This window comes from Aspergillus pseudodeflectus (assembly GCF_044049435.1).
Source record: "Aspergillus pseudodeflectus strain CBS 756.74 chromosome Unknown BJX68scaffold_1, whole genome shotgun sequence".
In the NCBI taxonomy this organism is placed as follows: domain Eukaryota; kingdom Fungi; phylum Ascomycota; class Eurotiomycetes; order Eurotiales; family Aspergillaceae; genus Aspergillus; species Aspergillus pseudodeflectus.
The window spans coordinates 2,332,592-2,351,321 of record NW_027263777.1 but is presented as its reverse complement, the minus strand read 5'-3'; the positions used below and the strand labels follow the sequence as shown (position 1 = coordinate 2,351,321).

The 18,730-nt window shown below is 52.6% G+C and overlaps 7 protein-coding genes across 7 annotated transcripts; 2 read left to right on the top strand and 5 right to left on the bottom strand.

Annotated features, from left to right (window-relative positions):
* Nucleotides 1-9: 9 nt before the first annotated feature.
* BJX68DRAFT_18573 (uncharacterized protein) lies at nucleotides 10-1,091 on the bottom strand. The gene is made up of 2 exons (XM_071037292.1): nucleotides 742-1,091; nucleotides 10-662 (listed from the first exon to the last, which is right to left on the bottom strand). Exons 1-2 carry the CDS (start codon nucleotides 897-899, stop codon nucleotides 98-100), a joined length of 723 nt encoding a protein of 240 aa, XP_070906230.1. The 5' UTR covers nucleotides 900-1,091; the 3' UTR covers nucleotides 10-97.
* A 102-nt stretch (nucleotides 1,092-1,193) lies between these two features.
* On the bottom strand, nucleotides 1,194-2,533 carry BJX68DRAFT_18542 (Sec63 complex subunit SEC66). Its single transcript, XM_071037287.1, has 3 exons — nucleotides 2,184-2,533; nucleotides 1,794-2,110; nucleotides 1,194-1,729 (listed from the first exon to the last, which is right to left on the bottom strand). The coding sequence occupies exons 1-3, from the start codon at nucleotides 2,281-2,283 to the stop codon at nucleotides 1,295-1,297; spliced, it is 852 nt and encodes a 283-aa protein (XP_070906229.1). The 5' UTR covers nucleotides 2,284-2,533; the 3' UTR covers nucleotides 1,194-1,294.
* Nucleotides 2,534-2,898: 365 nt separating this feature from the next.
* BJX68DRAFT_18466 (chromatin segregase YTA7) lies at nucleotides 2,899-7,995 on the bottom strand. The gene is made up of 2 exons (XM_071037267.1): nucleotides 5,909-7,995; nucleotides 2,899-5,857 (listed from the first exon to the last, which is right to left on the bottom strand). The coding sequence occupies exons 1-2, from the start codon at nucleotides 7,902-7,904 to the stop codon at nucleotides 2,982-2,984; spliced, it is 4,872 nt and encodes a 1,623-aa protein (XP_070906228.1). The 5' UTR covers nucleotides 7,905-7,995; the 3' UTR covers nucleotides 2,899-2,981.
* On the top strand, nucleotides 7,900-8,895 carry BJX68DRAFT_18484 (uncharacterized protein). Its single transcript, XM_071037270.1, has one exon. It carries the CDS (start codon nucleotides 8,203-8,205, stop codon nucleotides 8,701-8,703), a length of 501 nt encoding a protein of 166 aa, XP_070906227.1. The 5' UTR covers nucleotides 7,900-8,202; the 3' UTR covers nucleotides 8,704-8,895.
* Nucleotides 8,896-9,281: 386 nt separating this feature from the next.
* BJX68DRAFT_260932 (uncharacterized protein) lies at nucleotides 9,282-9,752 on the top strand (the record flags this gene model as incomplete). The annotated part of the gene is made up of 3 exons (XM_071044014.1): nucleotides 9,282-9,428; nucleotides 9,484-9,610; nucleotides 9,700-9,752. The coding sequence occupies 3 exons, from the start codon at nucleotides 9,282-9,284 to the stop codon at nucleotides 9,750-9,752; spliced, it is 327 nt and encodes a 108-aa protein (XP_070906226.1).
* Nucleotides 9,753-10,055: 303 nt separating this feature from the next.
* Nucleotides 10,056-12,702, bottom strand: BJX68DRAFT_260931 (putative C2H2 finger domain protein; the record flags this gene model as incomplete). Its single annotated transcript, XM_071044013.1, has 5 exons — nucleotides 10,056-10,869; nucleotides 10,925-11,521; nucleotides 11,583-11,846; nucleotides 11,895-12,610; nucleotides 12,673-12,702. 5 exons carry the CDS (start codon nucleotides 12,700-12,702, stop codon nucleotides 10,056-10,058), a joined length of 2,421 nt encoding a protein of 806 aa, XP_070906225.1.
* Nucleotides 12,703-14,011: 1,309 nt separating this feature from the next.
* On the bottom strand, nucleotides 14,012-17,617 carry BJX68DRAFT_251822 (putative C2H2 finger domain protein; the record flags this gene model as incomplete). The annotated part of the gene is made up of 2 exons (XM_071042456.1): nucleotides 14,012-14,470; nucleotides 14,522-17,617. The coding sequence occupies 2 exons, from the start codon at nucleotides 17,615-17,617 to the stop codon at nucleotides 14,012-14,014; spliced, it is 3,555 nt and encodes a 1,184-aa protein (XP_070906224.1).
* Nucleotides 17,618-18,730: the final 1,113 nt, after the last annotated feature.

Below are 18,730 nucleotides of genomic sequence, written 5' to 3'. Positions count from 1 at the left end.
AACGCTGCCAGCTGCTTAGTGATCCACCTAGTCAATTGCTCCGACGCAGAAAAGTTGAGAGAGGACAGAGCCTCTAGCACCATACCAGTGCTTGCTTTCAGTCATTTCTCTCCATATACGGCGAACAAGCCTCATACACACTCTTGAATCCATCATACGCCGCAACCCTCAGAAACACCCCCTCGTCCACCACTCTTGCGGTCTGCATTGACCCAGCAATGAAGAAATCCGTGAGACTCGGTTTCGATCCCAGCACAAATGGTCCAAAGTCCCTGTTCGTCCTCATCAATTCACTGAGAGCAGTCATCTGCCCACTTACCGCACTCCATCCCCGCTCCTCCTCCTCAGAATCCTTGAGTAAATCCTCCAGTTTATGCCCGAGATACGCCTCGCGCGACTGCCGGAAATACTCCTGCGCGCAGGGTGAAAGGATATTCATCTCTCGCGGCATCATCATGGCGCCGAGTGGCCCCCCGACCACGGAGCCGAACTGTTCTTCAATGGTTCGGCCCAGCTCAGATGTTTGTTGGATTGGAGGATCGGGGTATGTTGCCTCGAGGAACGGGGTGATCTGCGCTGAGTCCATGATATAGGTATTACTGGGAATGTGCTGGACTGCTGGGACAGTGTATCTGGTGCTGCCACCGGTGGGAGGCGGGACGCTGGGATGGGTGTATTAGCCCTAGCCTACGAAGCTTGGTTTTAAAGACATGGGTTATATGCGAGGAGCGTATCACTCACAGCGGTTTCAACGTCCACTCGATGTCTGGGAACTCGAGGAAGATGGTCTTATAGGGGATACGTTTTAGATTTAGCATCATGCGGACTTTCCAGACATATGGGGAGAAGCACACGCCCTTTGTGCAGGCTAGGTCGTATAGGATGATTTCAGTTGCCATAGTTGTTGTGTTGTGTTTGGTGGTTTCAGGAGTTTCAGAGGATGAGGAAAGGAATGATGGGCATTGGAGGTTGATATAGATGAGGGCGACCTCGTATTTTGGGTCCAGAGTATTGTTGAGTAACCCGAGTAGGGCTATGATTTGTTGAGCACCGAACACTCTGACAAGCTCTTAAAGCCGGTATGCCCGACATCAAGGAAATCGCCTGGTATTGTTGAGTAGATATTCACTCAGACCAGGCATTTACATCTACGCCTGCTCACAAGTCGCCATGCACAACCCAACTGGAATGATAGTCAAACATGATATGTTTAAAAAGTGATTCGTAAAACATGGATGAAGTAAACAGAGAAAGAAAAGAAGCACACCATCTAACCCCATCTAATGCAAGTCCCTCATTTCTTCCCCTTCTTCTTCTTCTTCCCGCCACCAGGGCTCTTTTGCGCCGCCGCCGCAGGAGCAGGCGGGTCATCTGCCTCAACAAGCACCGCATCCTCGTCGCTCTCCGTGACCGTCGGCGCAGGTGGAGCTGTAATTGTCGTCGTCGTCGTAGTAGTAGCCGGTTCGACTGTCTTCGCCTCCGCGCCAACAACAGCTGCCGCCATTGCGGGAGCAGCGGCGGTTGATGTGGTAGTAGGACCGCCCTTCTCGGCATCCAATTCCTTCATGAACCCTTCCTGGATACTAGCCTTCTTCTTCTCCCACCACTCCTTCTCCTCATCAGCCTTTTTCTGGTGTTTCTCTATCCGCTCGCGGATCAGCGCGTTGTTCACCATCTCGTTGGCGGATTGGAAGATTGTCTGGCCCCAGCCTGCGACGTATGCGTTTGCCTGTTCAGGTTATATTAACATCAGCCGCATTGTATATATAAGAAGCATAAGTCGCAGAACATACCTCACTAACTACATCCCGAACCTCCTCCTCCATCTCCTTCTCAGCCCTCAAGAACCTCTGCCACAAATCATCGCCCACACTGCCACGCTGGAGCAACATAGCAAGCGCCTGCTTCTGGCTCCGTAGGGCCATGACGCGCCTAATGTCTTCCGTCGCGCGACGAAGGAGAGCGGCCTTGAGTACAGACTCGGGTACTTTCTTCTCCTTCTCACCACTTCCTTTTTCTTTCGGGGCCGCGGGGTCGAGATGCATGAGGGAGAAGTAAATATCTCGTTGGAGGTGTGGCGGGAACCATGGTTCTAAGGAGGTGGCCTTTCCTGTTGTGGGGATATTCTGGTCAATAGGAGGGTTATGGATGTATGGTTTTGTGAGGGAGGATGCGTAGCGTACTGGCTTTGCGCTTGCGGTAGAGGGAGGAGAATGTTGCAAGGGAGCCGATTAGGACGCTTAGGTAGGCGAAGGGAACCGCGAGGGTAATCCAGTCGACCATTGTGGAGGTGTGTGATTGTGTGCGGAGAGGATATTATTAGAGGCAAGTGAGTTGGTATTGGACGGAGTGAGTGTTCAGGGATGGTAGGTCATGACAAGGTGTTCGCTTTTGGTAAGGACAGAGCAGAGACACCGTTAGAGAAAACCCAAAAACCCAGGGAAGTACTGAGAAAATACAAAGCCAATGGCAGCTTTGTGCTGGGATGATGGGAGACGGAGATGAATGGGCCAAGTAGAGGATCTCCAAAGGCCACTCTGGTGTCTTGGCATCGCCCGTCACATGTTCCACCCCAGATCTACAACTAAGACATTGCCACAACTATACCTTTATATGCAAGGCAATAATGCATCTATTCAATCGATTCAGTCGTACGGTACATAGATCTCCATGCGAAGATAGAGCGGAAATATGCTCTCCACAGGCTAACGCAACACCAAGAACAACCCTTGAACAGCGAAAAAAGAAAGACTCGAGGTATAGAAGAAATAACAATGATGGTAATAATAAAGACGAAATTGTACGCAAAAGGTAAAATGAATAGAGTCCGAATATCCGCCATTGATCTCATTACACAAATATGTTCGCTGCCGCCAAATTCCAGAACCAAGGTGTGCGCAAGAAGAGTGAGTAAACAGGAGGGAAAGGTGAATAGGGAGAGTTGGTAGGGGAAAGGAGAGAAAAGGTAAGGCACAAGGAGATTACATCTGGTACAGCGAGCCCAGCTGCTCCTTTGTCTTCTGGCTTATCGGTCCTATCTCTTGTACAGCTTGCATATCCTCGAGGACATCGTTGAAGGCGTTTTGGATCCCAGCCGCGACCTTGCTGCGGTTCCATTCGCTGCGCGTGTGCCAGAGGAAGTCCATCAATGCAGTGTTGATCTGTTCCAGCTGTTCCACTGAGCAGCCACTCGTGCGCTGTGTCATCTCCTTGTGCAGATTCTGTACATAGTCGAGATCGATGATCAACGTAGGCTGCTCATCCTCATGATTGAGCAGAGACTGCAGGCCGGTGGGCTGTCTGGAAGTCGCTTCGAAAAGAGGGACAGGGGGCTGTGATCTCTGCTGGGATTGACCAGCAAAGTCTGGACGCCCAGGCAAAGAATCGCGGGGTTGAGGGGGAGACGGTTGGCTACTGTCGCCCTGCTGCGTATCAGGAAGGTGCATCTCCTCTTGTGAAACTCGATCAGGGTACTGGGAGAGATCCGGGTAATCGTGTCTGCTGCCGTGAACCACAATCGGGCTCTGCGTATAATGCTGCGGAACGGAAGATTGATCAGACGACTTCTTGTCCGATGTCGTCTGCGTGGTAGAAGCTTCATTCGTGTAGTCACCGGGTTGCGATCCAGGGGCCATCGGGGTCATTGGTCCCTTTTGCGAGAAGCTAGATAGTCCAGACTCCCGTCTTATTTGCTGGGAGGGGGCTGTCATAGAATAGGCTGGTTTAGGCTGGGCCGAAGGACCGAACGAACTAGCCTGCGTATCTCTTCCAACGGAGTGGTCGGAGTTGGTCATGTACAGGTCCCCGTCTCCGTCAGGTTGAGACTCGTGTGATCGGTTGCTTGGATGCGATTCGTTCAAATCTGTACCGCCACTGTGATGGTATCCATTTGTCATGAAGCTCACCGTCGACCGTCGCGTTGGCGTGACGGGCCGGCCAGGAACTTGAGGGCCACTATCTGGGAACGAAGCACCAAGGACGACTGGCCCACTGGAGGGCTCTGAGTCTGTATTCCCATGGGGTACCCTATTGGCCGCACGGGCCGCGATCCCTTCCTCCTCTTGAGCCCTCGCTTTCTCCAGCGCAGCCTTTTCGCGCTCAAGCTCTCGAAGATACACGTTTTCGCACTCGGCAACCAAAGCAGGCTCCGCTTGCTCAATGGTCGCGATATCCACCTCGACGTTAGATAAAAGTTCGTTTGCACGTAACAAGCGTTCCTGGTCGTTAAGCTGGCGCGCATCCTTTGCTAGCCGTTTGATATCCGCCAAAAAGTCCTTTGGCCGCTTGTAGTAACCGTTGGAGAGGCGCTTCTCAATGGTCACGATCTCCATGTTGTAGAAGAATTTCCCGGACACCGTTTCCCTGAGGCCAGGAGCACCGTGCTTGTCGTACGCCTTTTCAAAAGGTCGGAACGTTGTCCGCTGCTCGATCGGCAGATCGCTTGTGACGATGTTTGGGTCTTCCTCTTCCCACAGATACCGGATCTGAGACTCATCGATCACGCCAGTCCTGAACCGCTTGTACTTTTTAATCTGGTCCATGATAGGCTGAATGCGGATCTTTAGTAGATTCAGTGTCTGGTAATCCTTCTTCTTTTGCGCCTTAAGCTGTTCTTTCGAGAGAGGCGTCTTCTCCTTTGGTGGCGGTGGCGGTGCTACTTCCAACACCTCAAGCTGTCTCTTCTTCCGGTTGTCGGGGTCAGGAAGATGTGTGGGCGCGGCTTTGATCAGGTCAATGACCTTGGCAAAGTACTCGTGCCGCGCCTCATTCGCCGGCGCCTGAAGCTCAAAGACATTTCTCTTTGAGTAGCCAAAGAGGTTCCGCACTAGCCCCGTATCCATATCCTCACTATGAGCCTCCATGATGCCAAGCAGCAGAACCGGGTCAGTGGGAGGCATAGAGCGGAGGAGTCCCAGGAACGTTGATATCACAGCCTGACCGACAGTCTCAGACCAATTTTGCAAACCAGGAATGTAAATCACACTTGGCTTGTGACGTTTGACCTCTGCGAAAAGCTGGATAACAGCTGCTTCGGGTGACCGGGTTGAGTCGCTAAGCAGTGTTGGTAGATCAAACGACTGGACGTGCAGGCCCTCAAAGTGGTGTAGCAAGGCGCCTGCTAGGTACTGTTGGCCCATTCCCAGGGACCCGCGCAGTAGTAGTCTTGGCCGGAAGACTCGGGACCGCTCGAATTCCTGCTGCATCTGCTCACGCTGGAAGCCCCTTGAGGACTCTTCTGGTTCTTCGAACTGGGCCTCCTCCAGAGCGGTGAGCCTCTTACGCTGAGGAAGGATTTCGGACAAGATACTCTTGAGCTCAACAAGCGGCTTCCGTAGCAATGGCTCGATAGGCTTGGGTAATTGTGAAGCACCAGACGAAGTCGAACGCTCCGATGACGGGACCATCTTCTTGATCGCCAACATAAAGTCCTTTGGCGTGACCTCAATCATTTTTGGATCAATGATGAGCTTCTTGTCGGATTTGTAGATCTGAGGGTATCTCCTCTGAACTGCGTTGAGCGCGGCTTCCGTGCACAGAGCGCGCAAATCGGCACCTCCGTAGCCCTTGGTGATCTCCGCAAGCTCGTCTTTGATTGGACCGGGCAGGGCGGGATCCCAGCCTTTGGTGTGGATATCTAGGATAGCACGCCGGCCTTCGGTATTTGGTAATGGGAAGTAGAACTCGCGGTCGAAGCGGCCAGGACGGCGGAGAGCAGGATCTATAGAGTCCGGTCGATTTGTAGCGCCAATGACGATCACTTGGCCACGACCATCCATACCGTCCATCAACGCCAGCAGAGTGGAGACGATTGACGCATGAATCTGTTCCTGTTTGCTTGAACGGACAGGAGCCAGTCCTAAACAACATTAGCACTTATATCCCAGGTTATACTGTATCCGAAACTTACCATCAATCTCGTCAAAGAAAATGATGCTCGGCTGGGTCTTGCGAGCCTCCTCGAAGAGCAGACGAAGTTGACGTTCAGCTTCTCCCACCCACTTGCTGAGAGCATCAGCTCCCTTTCTCATGTAAAATGTCACCTTTCGCCCTTCAGAGCTGACACTGTTCGCCAATGCCCTAGCCAACAGCGTCTTACCCGTTCCAGGAGGTCCATGGAAGAGCACACCTCGAGGGGGTACAATATGGAACCGTTGGAAGATCTCCGGGTACAAAAGTGGCAGTGAAACCATCTCCTTCAGCTGGTCAATGTGGCCCTGCAACCCTCCGACGCTATCAAAGTTGACATTCATGTCAACGCCCAGAGGGTCTGCATCAGCCAGGGCTTGCTTATCTTTGACACGGCCAAGGTTTGCTGGTGTGCCAGATAGGTTTTGCGCTGGGTCGGCACTGTGTGTTTGAGGGGCCAGAATACCAGGAAGAGGCGTGGGGCCGCCTGCGGGCCCTGATATTGATCCCTTGGGGTGTTGCATGCCTTCATCGTCGCTACTATCGCTATCAACGCCTCCAGTCGCAGCAGGTGCGCCTGGTGGCCCCAGTATTGCCGACGGCCCGCCACCTCCAAAGGGTCCATACGTAGGGAACAGTGTACGCTGCCAGGTGCTGGCGCCTCCACCACGGCCGCGGCGCGAGGGGGACTCATTAACCTCATTCTCGGCCTCTTCTATCGGCAGGATCAAGTCGGGGCGGATAATGCGGTAATCAACGTCCTTCCGGCTGCGTCGGGGCTTTTCATACACGATTTCTTCACGTACACGCCGACGAGGACGCCCTCCGCGGAGATCTTCGAGCTCTTCGGCCAACTCATCCGCGATATCAGCAGCTTCGGATTGTCCACGAGATCGGGAGGTACGCTTACGAAGGCCTGGGCGTCGACCGGTTGAGCTTTCATAGTCCTCGTCGCGAACCTGGCTCGGTTTTTGTGGCGAGCCTTGCGACTTTCCAGACTCCGAAATTTCATCCTCATCATTGGATTCCTCTGCATCAGGCTCAAAATCGCTTTCATCGTCGTTCCGTTGCGAAGATTTTGGCTTTTTGCGACTGGAGCGACGGAGTTGTGTGTCCTCACCATCCGCCTGTGTAGCATCTTCTTCCACATTTTGACTCCGAGTCGGCCTAGTCCTCCTCCCCGTGATTGGGCCTTCATCGTCGTCATCTTCTTCCTCATCGCCCTTTGCATCTTCATTCTCAGATTCCGGTACAAAACCTTGATCGTCTCCGCCTGCGTCTTGCGTCACACCTTCCTGGAACGAAGTCGGGGCGCTTTCCAGGACCTCCAGCTGCGAGGCCTTGATTTCGGTCAGAGTCTCTTCGATGACTTCTATATCCTCCATTTTCGTGTCTGCCTCCTCAGCCTCGGGAGCGCGCTTCGAACCACGCGATGAACGACGGCCCCGCTCTATCTCCGGACTATGCGTGCCCCTTTCAACCGTCTGCATATGGCGTCCCGAATTCGTTAAAGCATAAATGTCTTCTGAAGGGTCTCGGGTCCGTCGAGTCGTCCGCCGTGTTCCCGTGAAATTGTTCAGCGCACTTCCCACCTTCAACTTGACGACCGTACTCTTGCGCTTTTTCGGCGGCGAAGGAACCTCATCCTCATCCTCGTCCTCGATACTGCTCGAATCGTCCTCGTTGTAGAGCGGTCTGTTCGTAGCTGCTCGTCGGGCGACGACACCTCTGGCGTTTCTCGGCGCGTTCAAGTCCTCCTCCTCGTCATCAGAGCCATCAAAGGAAAGCTCGTCAAGCTCACTCAGTTCATCGCCGTCGGAGATGATATCGTCGTCTGAGCCGCGACGGGCCCGTTTCTTCGTGGGTCGGGCCTTTTTCTTTGTCTTTGTTTTTGAACCTGAGCGGCGGCTGGAGCGGATGGGGTGATCGCTGTAGTCATCGTCATCTGAGTCGGACTTGTTTGCGATCTCTTCGATTGAGCGTTTCGTTCGACCCATGGTTGCGGAGCTGTGGTGCTTGGGGTCAATGAGCGGGTGGTCCGTAGCGCAAAGCAAGACCAACAGAAAGATGAAGTGGGAATAAAGCCCAAGTAAGATGGAGTAGATAAACGCAGGCTTGTTGCAAGCTCAATCGACAGACGTACCAGCACACCAGTTCGATCACGCGCCGTACTTCAGGAATGAAACCTCTCATACAACATCAGCGAGACTCCCAACTAAACACACCAGAGCCAATTCCCGAGTGCGAGTCGAATCGAGTCCAGATCTTGAAATCAAACAAAGTCCGGTGGGTTGTATGCAATGCGCAGGGGCGACTAGCGAAAACGAACGGATCAACGAGCGACGTCAAACAGATCTATTACCCACGCACAGCCGGAAATCGACTCGACACAACAAAGAATCAAGAAAAATTGAGTGCCGAAAGAGAGGAAGAAGAAAAACGCGTCTAGGCAATAGTAGTCTGGTCGCAGGTAGCAAGCAAGAGAGTAGGCAGGCTGAGAGTCGATCGATCGGGGGTTCAGTCAGCGCAAAGGAAAATCAAACACAGAGAGAAAAACAAGCAACGCAAAGCGAGGAACCGACCTTGTCAACAAAGACCACCAGTAAACCTGAAATGTTCACCCGGCTCAGTTGCAGATATTTTGAAATCGATGAAAACCAGAAGGCGATGGGGTCTCATTCACGCACACGCTCTTTGTCACAATCTCTCTCGTTGCTCGCGAGTCTCTCCTTGGCTGGTCACCAAGCCACAACCACCCGCCACACCAGTCACGTACCAGCCACGACTAGTACCTAAGTTGGTCTAGCGCCCGCGGCAAGACACGCTTGTTGCCTGAGGGGTCAGGCACGAACAGCGCCATCCGCTCCGAACCTCCACCCAACAACCAGAAAGTGCGGCGAACGGATCCGACTCGATCATCACCACAAAACACACATTGAACCACCTCCATAAAAACCACCCCCTTCACCCCCTCCAACCCCGTAGAAATCATCAAAATGATCCTGAAATGCGAAATAAGCCATTTTCTGTGCTTTCCAGCGCGTATTGCGCCCGTTTCACGGCATCCTAGGTGACAGAAAAAATGAGTAAACGGAGAAAGGAGAAAAGGAATGACGACGACTGTTATTCTTTTTTTCTCCCACCGCTGCCATCGAAGCTTATCGCTCTTTGACTTCTTCCCCCGCTTGTTCGCCTTCGCCTGAACCCCGTTCTTGATTTGACCTGGAGCCGCCGGCTGCTTGATATCATGTGATTGATTAGTCATGTATTTCAGCTCTTTCCGATCGAGGTTCTGGGCTGGAGCAGTTCGTGGAAGGAAGTGTAGAGGCCCTCATTTTCATCATTGTATATTGAGGGATAGAGACGTACACAAGATGCCTTCTCGACTTCCCGTCTCTCTTTCTCGTGTCGGCCTTCGTGGCCTTGGCTCAATTCGCACTCTCACAACCACACCAACCCGTCAAAACACTGGGGTACCACCACACCCACCGCCGCAGCAACCGAGCGGGTACAAAGAAGGAGTACGTCTTTATCTCTCACATACTTTGATGGAAGAAGAGAAGTTAATGAGTTCAGATGTCCCGCTACAAGCTCTTTGCAAGCCCCTTCGCCAAGGTCTTTCTGGGCGCCGTCTTCACGTATCAGGTCATCTACTGGACCTGGGTGAAGCTTGAAATGGAGGAGACGAAGGAGGGGAGGAACAGTATGTATTCCTCCTTCTTTTTTTTTTCTCAATTGCTGTGGTGGTGTTGTTGTTCTAAAAATGGGCTCGGTTGCTAACGTCGGTGATAGAGGAAGTTGCTGCGCTGGAGAAGGAGGCGAGGGAAGTTACGGGGAAGAAATAGCATAAGCTATGTGGGCTTCTCTTATTTCAGTCTGTAGAATACTCATTTATAATCGTGTCTACTGTTTACAAAATATACCCAGTTGATACTCCAAGTGTTTCCCTTTTATCTTGGTTGGTCCAACGAGCTATATATATATATTTTGATGCAAAAGTGGAATGCGCCAAATGCAGTATTTAATCGCTACACAAACATAAATCTCAGTAAAGCACCCTGCTAAGTTGGACGGCGTTGGCCGTTTCTTTTATCCTGATTGAGCAGTGCCAACTTTTGGATGTCACTTTCATCCCCATACATCATCCATCAATGTTGTACAGGGTGTTCCCTTGGCGTTGTCGGAGTTTGAGTTCTTGATTTCTTCTCTGGCACCGTCGTTCCAGACGCAGTGCAGTGGGGTAGGCTTTGCATTGAGCGCTTGTTGTGGAATTTTCTTTTGCGTTGGTTGGGTTGATCGAGTAGGACTGTTGAACTTGGCACTTGTAGTGAGGGATTGCCGGCTTGCGTCGAGATCAACGACGGGGCTTGGAGCTGGGAGCAAGTCCCGGACATTGACATGGCATGTTCGTGATCTGGATGGACGCTGCTGCATACAGACTCGATCTCACTGCGATCATCCATGATAGGTTCATCCTCGTGGTGTGTATCGCGTAGATCATGCGCGGCGTCTTCGCACCCTCCACCCTTGGTGACATGACCCGACGGTAAGAACCAATCTTCGATGCGCTCGCCCTTCTGGTAGTGTTCGATATCAATATGGTTGAACCGCTGGTTCAATGCGACGAGGCCCTCGCCTCGAACATGTATAATATCTCGACAGAACCCGCACCAGAACTTTCCATTCCAGTCAAGACGGTGCTTGCAGTCCGAGGCTTGTACCTTCTCATCGTCGTCGACTTGATGCTGTTTCTTCAAGTGCTGCGCGTAGGCTTCCTGTCTGTTGAACATGCGCGCACATGGTACGCCGTCCTGCGCGGGGTCGGGTAGTGTACATTGCCAGCTTTGGATTCCATAATGCTGTGACAGTTCGTGGCGTTTCCAGTCCTCTTTGCTACCGAGTTTCTTGTCGCAGCTGTAGAATGTGCAGCCGTATGGTCGCTCGTGTCGTTTTAGGTGTTTTCTAGAGCAATTTATCTTAGACGAGTCCACACCAGTAACGTCTGATACCGACTTACTTCATCTCGCAGCGTAGACGCGTTTGTTTTGGGCAAAACTCACATTGAATCCAGCCCGCCTTGTCCGCGGTGCCAGCTGAATCTTCCGAAAGCGAAAGCATATCAAACGCCTTGAGCAGCATGTCCTGGAAGACCTCTCGCGTTTGGCCCGATAATTCGCCCTCCTGCTCTGGGGCCATCCTCATTAAGATCTTTACCAGGCCCGCTGCTCCCTTCGATACTACTGCGTCGCGCGTACTGTCAACCTTGTTATTGGCCAGCTGGGATGGTTCAAGATTCTCTCGGTGGGATCGCTCCAGGGGAAAATCTCGCGCCGACAGCTCCACAGGCTGTTGCGGGAAGTGCTCAATCCCGTGCATTTCATGGTCTTCGTCAAGTCGCTTGATTGAGTCTAATGTAGGCATATCGGAGGCTTGTGCAGCAGCGTGAATTGGGGTAATCGGATCGCGAAGTTCTTGATTAAGGCCCTGGACAAACTGTTCCGACTCTAGAAGCTGTTGCGTCTGCAAAGGCGTTGCTGAGTCCGACACATTGTCGGTAAGCGATGGCGATACTATGTCATGTGGCTTTACACATTTCTCGTACCATTCTTGCGACCTAGCAAGCAGTCAGTAACGCAAGCCATCAAAGCAGCTCGATAAATTAGTGAGCGGCCTACTTTCTCAGCAACGCCTCCGTGTCCTCGGTATTATGCATTCGGGCGAGATGCTGGCGAAAATTATCCAGTCGAGGCCATTTCTTATTGCTCCGAGGGCAGTTATGTCCGAAACACATGTACAGCACCTTTGGTCCACGCTCTGGCTCTTTCTTGTGAACGCATTTCTTATGCCGTGCCAGGTCATTGATCGTCCCGAACCCTTCCTTGCGAGCGCAATTTGGCTCATCACATTTGAATAGCTTCTTGTGCCTAGCTTCGTGTTTCCTGCACTAGTTAGTCTAAGCGACCTGGAAGAGGTGGATCGAGGTGCACCTTTTATCCGAAGGACATTTGCCGGACCAAGTACAGCCCGGGTACTCGCACTTGATTGTATCAAGGGATAGCAAAGACGGCGAATCTGGCTGTTCAGCGATGTCCATAGCATCGCCGTGATGTGTTGAGTTGATGTCCCACGGCGGCACCTTTTCATCCTGCTCATAGTCATGAGGAAGAAGACCCGGACTGCACGCCGAGTCTACGGCATACGAGGCGGCGATAGAGCGTGTAGTACAGCTACGGGTGCTATATCCAGAGTCGGACGAGTGTAGCCCGTTGTACTGGCTACCAGTCTCAGAGGGTGTGCTATATTGATCGGTCGAACAGCGGCGGCTGAACCCGTTCATATGGTGAACCCTCCCCATCGGCCGTGTGACGAAGCTCACGTTGGCAGGAAGGCCGGTTACCTGGAGTGGGTTCCATGAGTCCTGGTTGCTCATGAAACGCGCGGAGGGATAATGGAAGTAGTCCATGGGCTGCGGGGTCGGCGAGGCTGACTGTTTGGGGAGCGGCAGATACTGATTGAGCGACCCATGATTATAGGGATGGACACCCACGTCGGGTCCGAATTGAAAGCCAAGGAACGAAGCTGGATCGCCAGGCGTTGGGTCGGAGGAGGAGGGGAACTCGTTGGGTGAGAGGTCAGCTTGGGATGCTGTCGGGGTGATACCCTGAAGGACATCGCTGTGGCCGTCCCAAGCGAAATTCGACCCCTAGAAGAGAATTAGAACGACTCAATTGTTTTATATAATTACAATTGTCGATGGAAAGGAACTTCTTTGTCGTGTCCATTGTTTGATGCCATTTCGGTGGAAGATGGGGCGATTCTGGGGAAGAGACTCGGCGGGTACCTACACTCATCGCGGCCGTCGGTGCAACCCCCAAGCGATAGTATATTTGCCCAGAGCAGGGATCGCATGCACTGGAGGCCTGTGCTATCGGCAAGGTGCAAGCAAGAGATAATGCGACCGAGGGGAAATAGTGCAGGCAGAAAGTCGGTAAAAGCCGGACGGAGGGAAATCATATAGGAATCGAAGTTGAGGGTTGGGTCTTACGCAGAACAAGGGCACCTTCGTCAGATGCGGCGGCGACAGGCGATCAGCTTCAAATTTTCACTCGACTACTGTCGGTTGGGCTTAGCTTGCAACAATAGTGGTGTGCCCGGAAAAAGAAAGGATGGAGAGTGACGGCGAGGATAAGGAAGAGGATGAGGAGGGAAAAAGCAAAGAAACAACGGATGAGGACGAAAAAGCATTGACTACTAATACGCCTGGGAAAAGAGATTTCACATTCCAGAACCCCACGCGATAACGTGTCGAGGATTCGACATGACAGGAGGAATTCTGCAGCTGGGAGAAGGATAACAAGACGATGCTGAGATCGGATGAGAATAGGCCGAGTCCACAGCCTTAGTGCGTGATGGAACTGCAGAGACTCAAAGTGAGGCATCCGCGGCCGTTGAAAAATTCTCATTCGCCGTCCACCCAATCTTCTGTATAGTAAGGATGGAGCAGACTGCAGGGGTGTATACTCTTGCTCCCGTCCAGAAAGTTGCGTGGCTGTGCCTGTACGGAGTAAGGAGGACTTAACTATACTGACAGGCCCACCAGACCCAATCTGCCCTTCACATACTCCGGAGTAGGCGTCGATCGCCGAGTTTAGTCTCTTGTGAGCCTGTCGTGTTCCAAGGAAAGGCTACCGCCAAAAGTAATCATAACTGGACTATTGCATCTCTGTGCATTCGTTGGAGAGCTTTTCGCTTAGTACATGTATATAACGAGTCGTGTTATGCAGGGAAAAAAAAAAATGAAGCCGTCATAAATTATTCACAAATGTCACCACACATGCTCTCATGCAGTACAGAAAGGGGCAGTGAGCAGAAGAATGAGCAGTCTCAAATGGGTATATAAAAGGTTGATCCATCGATACAACAATGCCTAAGAAACAAGTCATGAATCGTGCTTCTGGTCGTGTGGTAAATAGTCGAGTAATAAACAGGTCGCCAAAAAAGCAAAACCAAGCCAAATCTAAGCACACCCCACGATCTGTCAAATCTGCCGCTAGGGTATCACAATCATAATAGCTGGTAAAACTCAGGCGGTTGAGACGTCAATTCATTGGCCTTGGCCTTGGTAGTCCCCTGGATTATACGGCATTCCCGTCCCCATTGGTCCGTGGTAAGGGTAGTGGTTCTCCGCGACGCCGGACACGTACACAGCAGTGTGTGGATCGCCGTACTGCATCTCCGTGGGGGACATGGAGTAACTGTTATATTCCGGCAACACCCTCAGGTCTTGATTGGAGACCCTCAGTCGAGGCACGGTGTTGAAGGGCGGAGGGTACGAGACCGAAGTCGGTTGCGGGCCGGCCAGCTCAGAAGGTCCAGACGGTCCAGATGGTCCAGACAACCCTGCGTTATGCGGCGCATACGGCGAGACGCTTTCGAAATTGTTCAGCGGATTAGGCGCTGTACTCTCTATCGGCATAGACGTGGCAGGAAGGTATGTGACTGTCGCAGTCGTGTTGTAGGGTAATGCAAGCGAGTCGGGCCCTCCCGCATGGCTGCTGGGATACTGCGCGTGCGTAGTAGTATAATTCATGGAAGGGCCGAGCGCATCAGCCACTCCGTTTAAGTTCGGGTTGAAATCGCTGGCCTCATGTGGGATCGGCATCTGGCCGGAACAAGTATCCGCAATATTAGTCGCACCGTTGCTACTCTGGAATTCTTTTGCTTCCACAAGACCCAGAATTGGGATTGCCATCTGTTCCATGTGCTTGGCCAAGTGCACAGTGAGCTTCTTCCAGTTGGTGCAGACATTGTGGCAGAATCGGCATGGCTCATCGCTGGGCTTTCGCGTCGTCTCATGGTGGCAGCTATCCACAAGGTCCCAGAGCCGTTTAACCTCTTGTTTGTGGTTCATCTCCGCCTGCACCTCAGGGGTAAGCGGGTCGTTTGGGCCTCTAGCTGTCGACCCCTTGTTCTTCGCTTTTTTGACTTTCGGCTCCGGCAACTTGTGCTCTCGGACGAGATGCTGCACGAAGTTGTCTTTTCTATAACATTTATGGCGGCAATCCGTGAATGAGCACTCCCACCACTCAAGCTGCCGGTGGCGTTCGCTCTCGTGTCGAACCCAGTCTGCTTTCCGCTTGAAGGACTTGGGATCAGAGCAGTCTGGGAAAGTGCACGTGAATGGCTGCACATCTTCATATATATGCTTGGTCCAGTCTGATGGCTTTTGGAACTTCTTCACATTGAAGCAGACTGTGCATTCAAACTCCGCTGGCAATACAGTGACCTGCGGCGGCGGATAGGGGACGCCTGGTGGAAATTGCGCCGTCGCAATATTGGTCTCACCAAGCACCTCAGGCTCGTCCGTCTCTCCTCGTCCAGGAATTTGAAACTGGGTGTGTGCATCTGGATCTTGCGCAGAAGCACGAGGCGGTAAAAGCCTGGCCTGGCCGTCTTGGGCGAAGCAGAACTTACCCGCCTTGCATTTCCCTTGCGTTACATCTTGGGCATGAGTTTGTTTGATTTCCAAAAGCCGCTTGTATCGACGAACTTGCTCCTGGGCGAAGCGATCAACCAGAGAAGGTGCAAGACGCGGGTTAAGCTGGACGATCTGTGCTCGAAACCCATCAAGAGTCGGCTGTGGCAAGTCTCGTGGCAGGGGGAATTCCATGACTAGCCCCTTCTCGTCACTTTCCTCGTCGTCTTCATCTTCAGCAGCGTCAGGCTCAGGCCGAGTCTGTTTTGGCGCTTCAGATTCATCGGGTTGCGCGGAGTAATTGAGGTTCGGAACAGGTGGACCACCGTGAGTCGTCATGAGCTCAAGCAAGCCTGGTCCTTTGTTCGGCAACTCGCTCCTGCTTCTACCACGAGCTTTGAATGAGGCCCAGGGGTTGCTGATCGTCGGACCCGGGGACACTACGTTCAGAGATTCTTTGCCCCCAACGGCCGCCATCTGCCGTGTCATGGCTATCAATGCACCCCCAGTGTTGCTGTAGCTCGGAGATTTGGGTGAGAGCGTGAGACTCAACTTCCGATGTGGGAAGCTGTCTTTTCTCGAAGGAGCAGGCTTGCTGTCTGGACCTTGGCTACCTTCCGAACCGGGTTGGGTGATAGTAGAGAGATCGGTTCTTTGGCGTTGACGCTTCAAGAGGTTGCCTTGCTTCCTGGGTAGGTATTTGAGCAGACTGTTCTTCCTCTCGTGCTTTTTCTCCTTTGGATTGAGGCTCATCATCTGGAAGGTTCTGATGCTCTCAGCGTCAAGTTCTCGCGTGCCCCAAGTTGCAACACGAGATATGGTGTCAATCTCCCTGGCACGTCTCTGATATTCGGCCATAGCTTGATGTGAATTAACAGGTTGAATGCGTGTGGTTGTGGGAGACGAAGTGTGTTCAATGTCACGCCATGGCGGCGACCCAAGGAACTGATGCGATGTTGGTTCGGCCGCCTCAGCTTGTTGGGACTCGGGAGGAGTGATCTCTGACGCCTCCTGAGCCCATTTTTCTTCGTTCCACTCGACAGCAGGCGATTCAGGGGCCGATGTGCCAGGAGCCGATGACTCGGTCAAGTCTTCGCTAGACTCTATCTCCTCCCGGAGCACAAGGCCAGGGCCAGGAATATCTCCCCGATTTTGTCTGTACTTGATAGTAAAGTAGTCTTCCTGGGAGAGGGGTGGGTCCCCGGTACTTTTCGCTCTGCGTCTGTTTCCGTGACGATCGGAGCGGCCCCGGATGGAAGGCGGATGCTCATCGCCAGCCTCACTGTTGGCCTCGCTGACGGCCTCGGACCACGAAAAGATATCGGCATTTTTTTCCTCGAGCTTTCGCTGAAATTCCATCTCGTTCGGACTGGGAATGTAAGCGTTCACTCGCGCATCCGGCGCCAACCCTGAATTGCCAGTCACACCGTTTCGAACCCACGTCCCGTTACGAGCTCGGGATATGGTGCGCTGCTCTACTTCCGGGGTGGTATCTTCTTCCGAGCCATTAGACAAGCCTCCTGGGGAAAGGTGCACAGAAGACTGGCTTGGGCGGCGGTTCATGGGAAAAGAATCCCTGACGGGCGAGTCACCTCGTGAGTAGCTCTCCACCTTGACGATAGGGCTTATCGCTTGCGCCGACTGGGGAGCTACACGAGGACCAAGTGAGTCGCTCAGAGGTGTTGTTATCAGGCGAGGTATCGGAGGATGGTGTGCAGACCGAGGAACTCTCTGGCTCCCAATGCTGGCTGCGTCTGAGGATGGGCTCGGATTGTTGGTCGGGTTCGGAGTGAGGAGTTGAGAAGGGTCCATGGTCCCTTGAGGGGAGGACGGACTGGAAGCGAATTGGTTAGGTGCGGAAGTTTGGCTGCCCTGGGTCGTCGGCCACATGCCTACGCTTGGGTTCATGTAAATGGCCGGCGAATGATGGGCGCTTATATCGCTGAGCCAAGTCCCATCATCAGGGCTGCATAATTCAGAGTAGGAAGTTGCGTAGCCCTCAATATTACCAGGTGTGGACGCATTGTTGCCGGAATGGTCTAGCGGAGACATGGAGACATTGCGTGTACTGGTCCGGTCATCGTCGTTGACCGGGGTCAACCTGATCCCGGAGGAATGAAAGTCGAGTTCGTCAGGGTCGACAGTGGTTGAAAGGTATAGGTTTTGAAGTTCAGGATGGTTGAAGTTTCTCTCGGTGGGATCGCTCGGGACGAACTGAGGTGAGACCGCCGACATCTTTTGCGCAGAATCCACTGAGGGACTGAGGAGGGGAGTGACGGTGGGAAGACTGCTTCGCTTCTTGCTTGGAAGGTTCAAGCCAGCTGACAACGGTACTAGTACTGCCACTGAGACCTAGTAAAAAGGATAAAGAGTGACATGTCTAGACCATGGTAGGTGCGATCGGATGCAGCGACAAGACAATTGAGATGGGGCAGGGAGTGCGCTTTTGTATAAGAGGGGAGCCACCAGCGTTGCCCGATGCAGGTATAGGTCATTCAGGCCGGCTTCCAGAGCGTTTCTGTTGTTCGACAGGGAGAATATGCAGTGATCTAGTCCAATAGACGATGACGTAGAGGGGCTAAAGGATACAAAAGAATAAGCAAGGCAGTATGGCAGCGAGGGACAGGTTGGGGAAGGCTACGACAGCGAGTGAGACAAGGCGGACAGATAAGAAAGCCAGAGAAGAGAATTCAAGGCGGAGCTGGAGATGGGAGGTGATGACAGGCACAAGAGGACGCAGGCGGCAGAGGAGGCTCTGAGAGGAATTTGAGACAACTGGCCAACAGGGCTGAACGGGAGAAGAAGAGCGACCAGCAGAGGAGGGGGAACGATCGTAAGAGGTGGGGGAGGCCAGTCGCTAGAAAAAGCAATGAGTCCGAAAAGCTGCCTTGTGAGGACCGAATCACCACACTGTTTGACCCCGGCGCCAAACTAGAGGCTGAGAATTAACACTGTTCGGTCCCAGCGGTTGAGACTGTCGGCTGTCCTCTTGAGTCTTGAATTCGATGTCCACTCTTGACTTTATCCCCACAGACTCCACATCCACGGAGAAAATATCCCGTTTCCTGTCAACAACATCCATATTCTCATCATTATTCTTGGCTGTAAGGGTAAGGCCGCATAAAACTGTCTACAGAGAGACAAGTTTCTCTCCGAGATTATCCCTCCTCGAAACAAGGAAAATGCCTTTCCAACAATCCCAGAAATGACTCGAGTCAAGCCACAACAGCAAAGCCACCCACCTACAAGCCACATCGCTTCTCCCCAACCAGAATGTTCGCAGGCAAGGCAGATTTCTCAACCCCTTCACTTGGTGGAGGACAATGTTCTTGCAGGAAAAAACATCAT

Coding starts and splice junctions, on each gene's coding strand:
- BJX68DRAFT_18573 (XM_071037292.1), bottom strand. CDS start 899: ATGGCAACTGAAATCATCCTATACGACCTAGCCTGCACAAAGGGCGTG. Junction 663..741: donor GAGTGGACGTTGAAACCGCT/GTGAGTGATACG, acceptor CACCCATCCCAG/CGTCCCGCCTCCCACCGGTG.
- BJX68DRAFT_18484 (XM_071037270.1), top strand. CDS start 8,203: ATGCAATGCGCAGGGGCGACTAGCGAAAACGAACGGATCAACGAGCGA.
- BJX68DRAFT_18466 (XM_071037267.1), bottom strand. CDS start 7,904: ATGGGTCGAACGAAACGCTCAATCGAAGAGATCGCAAACAAGTCCGAC. Junction 5,858..5,908: donor TTTCTTTGACGAGATTGATG/GTAAGTTTCGGA, acceptor AATGTTGTTTAG/GACTGGCTCCTGTCCGTTCA.
- BJX68DRAFT_18542 (XM_071037287.1), bottom strand. CDS start 2,283: ATGGTCGACTGGATTACCCTCGCGGTTCCCTTCGCCTACCTAAGCGTC. Junction 2,111..2,183: donor CTACCGCAAGCGCAAAGCCA/GTACGCTACGCA, acceptor TCCCCACAACAG/GAAAGGCCACCTCCTTAGAA. Junction 1,730..1,793: donor TTCGGGATGTAGTTAGTGAG/GTATGTTCTGCG, acceptor TAACCTGAACAG/GCAAACGCATACGTCGCAGG.